Below are 11397 nucleotides of genomic sequence, written 5' to 3' on the forward strand. Positions count from 1 at the left end.
GCAAATATAAATTACATTATGTAAATGATGAACCAATATTACGTATTTATACGAACTCGTCAAAGCTGTTTGTAAAAGAAATGCCAGAATGTTTAAACTCCCGATGCATTAAACTAAATAAAATTTTAACAAGCGAGCTGGTACACTTCGGACCAGTAACTAATCGCATTTGGAGGTAATTGTCTCAAGATATTTCTCAAATCACAATAGTATAAAAACTCCTATTAATCTAATTACCTTTATGGAGGGCCGAGGTGCTGTTATTAATAAAATGTTGATAATTAATGATCAGTAGTCTTTTTTATAGAAGCTATGTTATGCCATCTACTTAAAAAAAATATTCTTTTTTTCTTTCGTAAAAAACAGAGCGAGTCTACTAGTAGTAACTACGTCAGGCTCAGAATGTCTGGTAGCGGTTTTAGCATTGTGTCTAAATCTTTTAATAGCACGAAGACGTTTCAATTTTGTTTTTTTTTTTTCATTTTTTACCAACGTGCTAAATATGTTATTTGTATAGCTAAAATTAGCACTGCCGTCGACTGATCAACTTCGCACGAGCGTGGAAGTTTTATATCAAAGAACAGATACAAGTCTCAGATCGATCTCAGTATTCAATCTCTTGATTTGCACTTCCCTTTGATAATATCACTGCAGCCAGCATAAAATATCTATAAGTACAATTATATATAGATAATAGATATGTATGTATATAATTATACATGGATATTGTACAATAGCAGGGGAAACGTACAAGACATTATGAAATTGAACATAGTCTTTGTATCAGTAAATTTGCTAATAGTAAACTATATTTCAAGTATCTATTAGATATTCAGAATGGACCATTTTTCGTACACAGATAATACTTCAACTTCGGCACAGGCTTGTTGGTAGAATGAATGACTGAAGATAATAGTAATGATAAGAATAATAAACGATAAAAGAAATGATGAGTCATGAGGACCTAATGTGAATGTTCCATTTCTAATGTTGATAAAAATTTAACAAACGCAAACAGTGTACAGATTCTACTCAGAAGTAATAATAACTATTGCTGTACAGAAATGTAGTTATTGGATTCTTCTAAAAATGGAGAAACGTGCGCTTGTGCGAAATAAAAGAATTTATAAAAGTATCATTTTATACTTATACATATAACGTTACGTACAGGCATCATCTGAATATCATCAAGGCAGCCAGGTCAAATTCATGATCATCATGAAAAGATAATATTATGTTCCATTTGGTACGTATATGCCTTTGGCATTCAATCAGCTATACTTACTTACCCGATGATAAGCAAGCAAACTATAAAAAATTATATAAGATCCAGCCTATTCCTCTTCCGAACTCCTGGGTAAAGTACTAGAAATAATATATTATACAATACCTTTAACTAATAAGCCACCCACTTTTAAATGCGTGCAGATAATAAATTAGCGCGCTTGGTTGATACAAGTTGTAAAACTAATCACGATACTGCGTGCTAATCTGTTCAATTTAGACTTTCATCAACAGAGCAGTCGTAATGAGATAAGCGCTTGGGTGAACTAATTTATTACGTTTGTACAATGGCATTGTGACGTGGCGTGACTGGACACGATCAGCTATGGAGGTAGGCATTCGTTAATATGACATGGAGAGAGTCAGGCCTGCGGTGAGTTGACCAAAGGATAAGGTAAGTTGACGGAATGATGAGGAGTAGGTAGCGACAACAAGTGGCCGCGCTCCATTTCATTAACCTCCTGCTGTTCCATTCCTTCTATAGCGACGTTCGATCTTGCCAGACTATTCCGCTGCCTGCACATGTATGGCGTTTCTCCGGGTGATGGCGTTTCACGACCCTAAGTAATTGTCATTTTATCGACAAAAATAATGCAGTAAATGAACAAAAGCAATTTATTAAGGAATGTTGATGATGAACCAATATTATTCGTATAGGACACAAAGTTACTTTTAGAATTTAAGTAACGAATATTGTACCTAAACATGTATTAGATTCCGAATTGATACCATCAAGGCACCGTCCGAGACATTTGGACTTTGGAGGATTGTGACATCGGTTTGCATTTCTCTTCAAGTAGTACTGTAGGGATTGAGGATAAGGGACATCAAGGATGTTAATTATTTGACGGAATGAAAGACTGACCTGTTTTGACGGTCCACAGCAGGTAGCTTGGTTGCATGGCTTGTCGGTCTTTGGGCAATCGAGGACGCAATCTTCGGTCGGGGTTTCTTGTACTGCGCTATTGTCATGGTACTGCAATGATAAATATAAAGGAGAACTTCAATGTTTGTGCCGAAAACTTATCATTTAGTTTTTACATTAAGTCCAAGTAATCATGGTTGACTTTACCGATACTGTGATGGTAGTTACGTTTTTGTCTGATATTTAACAACAATTTTTGATCAAGGTTAATATTATTTAGGAGTAGAGGGGTTTTGGGGGAAGGAGAGAGCGTCTTATTTCCACCCTGTCCGCATCTCTGCTCCTGTTCCACGTGAGGACTGGTGAAACTGGGTCTATCGCTTGATGTTTGCGCCCAAAATGTCGAGATGAAAAACATACCAAACGACGAACGTAGTCAATCCCTAAGTGCGGGGTGGGGGGAAAGGGACTGAAGGGTGGAAGTAGGGCAGGCCCTTCTTTCCCCGGAACCTATTTACTTCCAAACAATACTTACCATACAATGATACTCTATAATCAGCGGATCAGAATAAAAATTATGAGAAGAAACTTACATCTATAAATTCCGGCTGTATTGTAGTTGAGTGAATTCCTTCGTTATGGAAAAACTCTTTAACTTGTTCAGCAATCTTCATATATTCGGAGAGATTACGGCAACGGATATGGGCAGAGGCTATAATTCGTTCTCCAGCCAGTTGCCATACATGAAATTCATGTACCGCCAACACACCGTCAACATTGTCCAGTAAGCGCTGCTGAATTGCGTCAACCTGTAGAAAATCATGAACGTAAGATAAGTGTTGGAATATGAGCATAAATAATATTGTAAAGTAAGAATATATTTTGTATAACGTCATGTCTAGTGTGTATGGCTCGAAGAAAAAAAAGGCGTTAGGTCGTTCTTCTAGAGGCTTATCTTTGTTTACAAAGAATAGGATATACAAACGGCTAAAAACTACCAGATAAAATATAAATACTCTACTTGAACCTCTGTCATTAAATACCACACCTGAAACCCAATTTCCAATATTAAGTCTCAATAATGTATCAAAGATGTTTGGAGAGAAGAGTATTCAACTGTAACTTCTTTTTTATACAATACGAAAAAAAAGTATAGAAGCAAGACTAAATCCTCGTCGCTTTACCTGTATATGCGTAGGGACTGTTTGCAGTAAGATTAAAGCTGATTCCCGTAATAACGGCCAGACGGATTTCAATATGAGTATCACCAACAGTAGCGACAACGCAGGATCTATATAACGTCTGTGAACAGAAAGTATTAAATAAATTATCCAATTTATCAAAGAGCTTTGATACCTAGCAATATATTGCAAATTGAAAAACTGTATGAAAATATTTATTCTCAGCTCCTTTCCTTGGTATATAATAGAAAACTATGTGTCAAAATATTCTGCACAATGAACGTTCTTATTCATTCTTTCTATTATTTCGCATTGACTACAACAAATATAATGATTTCTCATCAATCTTACTTAAAAGACCAGTCTGTGAGCCATACAATCAGCGCAGAAACAATAACAATAACGGATCCCAGTGCATCAGACAAAACGTGGAGGAATACACCTCGCATATTCATTTGGCCAGCATCGTGACTATGACCATGTGCTCGCTTTACTGGTGGAGTAGGAGGTCTGCACTGTCCTTCATTTTCGTTATCATCGGTGCCAACAAGAGTGCTGAGCCGATTGTGACTTCGAGAAATTCCATGTGCATGCCCATGAGAACTTCCATGCTCTGAAATTAGGCAAATATTTTATTCAGATCGAGAACAATGATATTTCCATTACCTCTTGAAGGTGCGTGATTCTTTCTAGCAGTCAAATTTATCATCAAACTAAGAATTAAACACCATCTTTGCAACATAATCCATTTTTCTCAATATTACTATAACTGCATATTGAAATTAGATTTTTTTAAATCTAGTAAACTTATTCTATTTGATCACTAGTATCTATTTATTATTTATGCATGTGTATCAATGAGTCTCGTATTTAATGAGAGTCATTTATCATTGATACAGCGGGATTTAAAATTCATTTAGGCAACTAGGCTGTAGGAGAGTTTTCAGTCAGACAGGCAAAAATAACTATGAACCCTCGTTGATACGTTTCTTCGAGTAAATAAGATCCATGAAAAATTATTAAACAAATATATTTCAATTTTAGTCAAGGAAATTACCAAGATCTGAAAATTTTCGTAAACTTAAAAATGTGTCACGATATTTTTGTTCTGCATTCTCAATAATGAGAAGAATTTTCTTTAGATTAGCTGACCTACATCACTCGTCGATGCAGAGTCGGTAGTTACTTCGTATTTAATGGAGTCAACTCCGATATCTTCAGGAGGATGACAAGTTACCTCTTTGCTTCTTCGACCTACACAACGGATTAAATTATGAAATGACCGAACAAATGATTGTTAGTTCGTATTTATATCACCTAAAAATCAAACATCTTATTCAAATACATAAAACCTGAGAACAGTCGTAAAACAGTAACCATATGCACTTCTTCGTCTGACTGAAACCTTCCCGTTTTCGTCTACACCGTACGATTCGGTTACTACTAGCCTTGTATTTAATCACAGAGCTGCTTACGTGTATAATTAAGAAATATGGGTTGCGTTCAGTGAAGTTTTGGACTTTCACACATTTATCTCTTTCTTTATAAAAAAAAGTCGAACGTAAATCATATAAAATAGAGTTTTAAAATTAAAAAAAATTTTAAACCCCCACCTACGAATAAACATTTTGGGTTGACAGGTATTAAAAATATATCACAAATAAAATTTCTTCTCACTCACCATGGAATAAGCACAGTCCTACCACATTAACTAGCAGTCCCGTTACACCAACCACGACAAGAAGTTCAGGCTCATGGATTTCTTCAGGTTCTATGAAGCGTCCAAATGCTTCAACAGTAATACTGAAGCATAGTGCAACCAGAAACACTGCATTTACCAAAGCACCGAGTACCTCAGCCCTGGCCCAGCCGAAAGTATTTTTCGACCATTTCTTTGGTGACATCTGTGAAAGCAATAAAATAAATCATTTCAAAGTGATTCAGATATGAATATGACTGTAATTACAGTAAAATTTCGTAACTCCAAATTCGAAGCTTGATCAGCTAAGGTCAAGTTATCCAGATATTCTATTTCCACTATTTCAGTAGATTGGTCATTACTTTTCATATCATTAATTATATGAGGTTCAAGCTAGTAACAATTAATGTAACGACATATTGAGGAAAAAATCTGTAATTCGTAACATCAGAATATACATATATCAAGAAGTTGCATCATCAAAATATGAGTATATTCATGCTGTATTTGGGCCGGCCACAAATTTTATAGAAAAAATTTCACATTTCCAAATTTTCCAGGACCTAGGACCCAATTTTCCCTGACATTTTCCCAGTTCTAGTAAGGTACTAAAACCTAAATCGTTCAGCTTATTAACTCAATATTTGGTTCAAATTCAATTCAAATTGAAAAAAAATATAATGTACAAAAAATTCAATTTAAGCCAATTCTTTTTCTCAACGTAAAAAAATGATTTCTAATTGCCATGGTATAAAAGTAATGTTTTTAGTTTCTTTCATGACCGAAGAAAAATTCCCTGACAATTCCCAGTTTTCGATGACTCCTTTTAAATTCCCTGATATCTCCAGGTTTTTCAGGTTTTCCAGTTGCGTGGCCACCCTATGTTACTGTTTAGTGAATTTCAAATAATTGTAAAATTTTAAAATAACGAGTTATTCTAAAAAAAAGTCATCGCTGTCATGTTGCTATCATCAACTTCATTTAATTCAAGTTTAGTTCCCCTAACTACCAGTCAATCGCTCTGGTTTCAATGAGACCAAAAATAAAACAATGCACTCATAGTTATTATTGGCTATCAATTGTATGCGGAGCGTCTTGATCGCAACCTTACTGTAAGTATGCAGCAATTGATCGGAGTATCCAATTGATTATAATAACAAAGCATTGTTTGAAATAAATGTCTTATCACAAATTTATACAGCTCAACAGTTGACTGTGTATTGTAGAAATGTCGGTAGCAGCTTGCAAGCACATATTTCGCATGTGAATATTTATATTTAAGTATAAATAGAACAGAAATGCGAAGTGCCACGTTCAATTTGTGCCGACATCAGCGAGTAATTTGAGTTCAACAGTCAGATTTCATGAATTTTTCAGCAATAATCAGTAGCTGGTTTTCTTACCTTCACCGAGAGGAATGCCACTACTAGAGCAAGCCCATCCGACAGCATGTGAAAACTATCAGCTATTAAAGCCATCGAGTTGGTGAAATAGCCAAAACCTATTTCTACCAAAAAGAAGATAAAAGTGAGCCACAGCATTGTTAGCAGTCGACATTTTTTCCCAGTATAACGGCCCATTGTTGTTATTAAATGCTGGAAAAAAGTATGAAACCAGTATTATTTATCAATTTCAGATATCTTAATTTCAGGATAAGTATAGTTCAACACTATTTATTTAAATAGCAGCTAACTTTGGACAAGGTTGAAGTTTGTAACTTTAATTTAACAATATATTTTTCAAAAAGCACATTACTTTTCAACTTTAGTCTTGTCTGAAGTTTAGTACACTGTGATAAAGTATTAACACACTTAGAATTTGCACATTCTACGCTTTCAAAGTTATTCTGAGGCAGAAAAATTCTGATTTTCCTTTCAGTGTTCATTGCGTCAAGGTCACTAACCTCAACCTTGTGACTTTCGTTAGATTTGAATACATGAATACACAGCTTGTAGGGAATCCTCGTATTTAAATAAATATCAACTGCTGGGCTTTACCAGCATATTTGATTTATGATCAATTGAGTACTGACACAATGAGACCATGTAAGTTTTAATCAGTGCTCTAAATAATCAAGCTCATATCTTCATTAAAAATTTTATCAAGACCTACGTACTTGTCACAATTGCACATAACCGACTAACACCTTAATACAAACTGGAGTTTCTACCAACTGGTGAAAGCTAAGAAGCATAATGACTGTACATAGTTATACAGGGTCATTTTTTCGTTGCTGAAAATAAGTGTGACTAACGCAACCGTTCCAGCTAGGACCTGCAGAAGCAGCTCTCTCTCACTGAAGGGTCACAATCAGCAACGAAAAAATGACCCTGTGCATTACATGTATGTTGGAAAGTATCAAAGGCTGGTTCTTTGTTCCGTTCGTTATATTATTTTTAGTGATAATCCAGGACTTCTATAAATATTTCAGCCGACCACAGTCATGTGATGTTGGAATGGAAATAAGAGATCAAAGATTCGAACTCTGGATCAAGAAATATAAAAAATGCTAAGCTTCTCAAGCTCAAATATTCAAATCTCATGTGTTATATATTTTCCAGAAATTTCTGCGCCGTATTATGTACAATATCTCTGCTGAGATGTGGATTACAGCAAAATCAACATACAGATGAAGTTTGTTAATACAGTAGGAGCTACTTCAATTTTTTCTGACCTCAAAATTATTATCTGCATTTGAGAATTGTAACCCAGTATCTTCAGAAGTAATACAGATCTGAGAAGATTAGTGAATTAGGGATATTGTGATATGCCGTCGAATATACATTAGAAATCTGTACCAGAAGCTTTGATCGATCGAGCTTGATCAAAAGTTCAGCTAATCACCAATACCAAGTTCTTATGGTAAGATTATGGTAATTAAGTAAATATAGGTCAGCACATAATTTAACATCAAGCTAACTTACCAAGATTCATTCACCACATAAGAACTTGTTATCAAAACTCAGTATGAGTGACAAATTGGGTTTTCAATCAAGCTTGATCGATCAAAACTTTGGAAGCAGTTGGATATATATTTAATTCAATTATTTGATGCTTTCATATACAGATGATATCAATTCGATTTAATTTAGAATATACCTGATCAAATAATCATCAAACATTGTTATACATACAATTTTAGATGACGATTAGCAGAATGGACAAAGGTCAACGTCTGCTATTGTTAAATACATGTGATGTCCGATTACACATCTAGTTATCACAATGGCACATATTCAAACAATTAAATTAGTGATTAGAGGTGATGGGTAAGACTAACGAGCGCGTGGAATTGGTGACGTAGAAATGTAGGTCATGACATAGACGATTATCAGACTGTAATCAGCACCTACTTACAGAGTATATGCTCGTGCAATCTTAGATACTAATAGATAGCTGAGAAATACACAGAATCTAATTTAAAATCGAACTTAGCTTTTTGACGCGGTTAATTAAATAAGTTGATTTTAATTGCTGTATAAAAGTTGGCATGCAATCTAAACTAGGTAATTATTTTTTTATCAACAACTTACAGGCACAGATGGAGACAATCATCATAAAGAAAAGAAGGAATGATTCATAGGAGTGAAGGGGTACGTATGAATCACTACATGAGACGCAAAATAATGGCACATGCCGGATTTATTTTTATGTTATTAGTTTGGAAAACGTTAGTGGAAATCCAATTGAAAATACTACTCATTTTCAACTGACGATATGAAATAATAATGTTGTAACGACAGATATTTTGTTGCACACTCACCTTGAAGAATTATTTGTAATTTGTAAAATTATTTCAACTATAAGGTACTAGTATAAAATGACGGAGTTGAAAAACTTTGACCACACAATGTAGTATACAAACATGATATATTCACGGGACTCATTTATTGGTTAAAGTACAAAATACTTTTTTTTAGTAAAAAACACATTAAACTCTATGAAGAGCAATTTAAAACACTACATTCAATCCATTGTTGGACACCCAACGAGGATAGAAAATAAACCGCAATACATCAATGGTAACTCACAGCCAACTGAATTCCGAAACTCGGTGAGAAAATTCAGTGCCGCTTATGTGTTCACAAAGTATTCGTGAAATTCGCAGCGTCAAGCTCATGACACGCATGCATACATCACAACTTTTCTGTTTACTGTTCTACCGTTCTGTCGATGAATTCAACACAAGCTTGAACCTTGTTGATATAAGAATAAAACTAATAGCGTTGCGTAATTTATTCATCGGGCGAATATAATTAAACAACTATTGACGCTAACTGTATTTGAGACTGATCTCCTTCATAAGCTGCGTATGATGCGAGCTGTAATTTCTTCTTCTCGTTTTTGTCGACTTCAAAATTTTTATATCCACGTGACTTACCAATCTGTCGAGACCTGTGCCTGGTCCACCGATGTAGATGTTAAGTGTTGTGCTAAAGTTTTATCTTGCATTTTTTTTCTTTTGAACGTGTATAAACAACTCCAGGCCAATATTTAAACTTGTTAAATATTCAAGACGATAATGTTACTCATACTCACGAATAATGTTGAATAAATTTTCATTCAAGATATTGGGCACGATAGGTACTTTATTACAATACGGGTGCGTAACTCACTGTGCGTTAGAATACGTCGGTGATTTTGTCGTGGTAAGTTGTTTTTATAACTACTGTTATCTGCAAATGCGTCCATTATATCATTATAATCTGACACTACTAATGTTACTTTGAGGTTAGAGTTTATCCGTTGAATCTCTGCCGACATCTAGAATTATCGCACGCAATAACGATTGGTCCTAAATGAAGTATCGTCGCTCAAGTCCTACTCTGCCGACCGCGCAAAACAGATGTCACTAGTCTTCGTCTAAATAGATTTTTGCCGCGATAATTCGTATCATTCTAAACTACAAGAAGTTGTCGTTGTCTTCGACTTTTCGATGTTTTGCAATTTGGAATCGAATCATAAACAAGCTGTGGTAAAACATCAAATGGGAATAATGTGTTCTTTATATAAATATCGACAGCCTATGAAGTGATAGTCCTGGGTCACCATGTATATAATAACTTTCTCATTATCTATTTCTTGACTTTTAACTCGATGATACATGCAAATTATCTTGCCTTCCTATTGTGGTTCACTTCTTTTCCCCTAAATTTTATTTTCTCATTTTACTAATTTGTTTTTCTTTCTAAATAATTGTTGTCTCGTATTTCAGTGTACAGGGCCTTCCATGGAGCCAACAATTTACAGTAACGATGTACTACTAACGGAGCACGTATCACCGCGACTACAACGTATACACAGAGGAGATATAGTTATCGCAAAATGCCCATCGAACCCATGTCAACACATTTGCAAACGGGTGACTGGTGTCCCGGGAGACAAAATACATGATGGCTTTTCAACTTACATCGTGAGTTCTGTGTTGTTGACATGCCAATGCTCACGCAACACGTTAAAAAACGTACACGCGAGCGGCAAAATGTTAAAAAGTTGGACGTATTAAAGAAATTTTAAAGAATATGACGAACCTGGGGAGTTACTGCTCTTTGAATAATTTTGTATTTTTTGAGAACAGAAATCCGAGCGCGCATCGGAATAATGAAGAGCGTCGACGACGCGTGGCTCGTATTATACGTGTTTGTTGTTTACTGTTTTCAGGTACCTATTGGTCATGTTTGGCTCGAAGGTGATAATAGCAACAATTCATCGGATTCTCGTATGTACGGCCCCGTTCCACAGGCCCTGTTACGAGGTCGTGCAATGTGCAAAGTTTGGCCGCCCAGCAATATTACCGTGTTCACGACGAATTACGCCCACCACAAGTGAAACATGTACCTAACTAATACAAGCAAATAGTGCAGTGTATTCGTTACCTAGATTACTTGTATTCATTTCATATTTTTCTGCACCGAAGATTACTGGCCATTATATAATGCATATATTCCACGGTAGCAGTAATTGTGCATAAGATGTATGCAATTTAGAAGTAAAAATATGTTTCTTAAATCTTTGTTATCTATCCGTCCCTAATCTTCTACATTTTCTTACAGAAAAATAAACAGATAACCGTTTTGTTAGACTTAAATACTTATAAGAAGTATCTAGAGCAAAAATTAGCTGATAGTTGGTTCAGCTTGTCTCAATCTGGTGTTATTTACTTATGTGATTCACCAACGGAATCACGTTAATTTTACTAACATTCGAAGTTACTGAATATGATCGTTTTATGATTTAGAATGATCTGCACTGCTCGTAATTTCGTGTATTCTGAATTATCTGGAGTCTCAATTGGTTCTGCGTTTAATTTAGTTCCTTTTTCTCTGGTGTCTAAAAATGATTCAACGTTACAGCAGTCTGGTTTGAAA

General features: G+C 35.1%; 2 protein-coding genes across 5 annotated transcripts; one reads left to right on the forward strand and one right to left on the reverse strand.

The window, feature by feature from the left end:
* Window positions 1-407: 407 nt before the first annotated feature.
* On the reverse strand, window positions 408-9786 carry ZnT63C (zinc transporter 63C). 4 transcript variants are annotated; one of them, XM_046632243.2, is made up of 8 exons: window positions 9646-9786; window positions 6433-6624; window positions 5012-5234; window positions 3682-3943; window positions 3334-3451; window positions 2743-2958; window positions 2150-2260; window positions 408-1844 (listed from the first exon to the last, which is right to left on the reverse strand). In XM_046632243.2, exons 2-8 carry the CDS (start codon window positions 6607-6609, stop codon window positions 1647-1649), a joined length of 1305 nt encoding a protein of 434 aa, XP_046488199.1. In that variant the 5' UTR covers window positions 6610-6624; window positions 9646-9786; the 3' UTR covers window positions 408-1646. The 4 variants fall into 4 exon arrangements, with proteins under 4 accessions (XP_046488199.1, XP_046488198.1, XP_046488197.1 ...); XM_046632242.2 differs by lacking the exon at window positions 9646-9786 and adding an exon at window positions 9411-9542; XM_046632241.2 differs by lacking the exon at window positions 9646-9786 and adding an exon at window positions 8793-9090.
* Window positions 9537-11038, forward strand: LOC124221873 (mitochondrial inner membrane protease subunit 1). The gene is made up of 3 exons (XM_046632255.2): window positions 9537-9678; window positions 10245-10442; window positions 10691-11038. Exons 1-3 carry the CDS (start codon window positions 9574-9576, stop codon window positions 10856-10858), a joined length of 471 nt encoding a protein of 156 aa, XP_046488211.1. The 5' UTR covers window positions 9537-9573; the 3' UTR covers window positions 10859-11038.
* The last annotated feature ends 359 nt before the right edge of the window (window positions 11039-11397 follow it).

This window comes from Neodiprion pinetum, chromosome 6 (assembly GCF_021155775.2).
Source record: "Neodiprion pinetum isolate iyNeoPine1 chromosome 6, iyNeoPine1.2, whole genome shotgun sequence".
Taxonomy (NCBI): domain Eukaryota; kingdom Metazoa; phylum Arthropoda; class Insecta; order Hymenoptera; family Diprionidae; genus Neodiprion; species Neodiprion pinetum.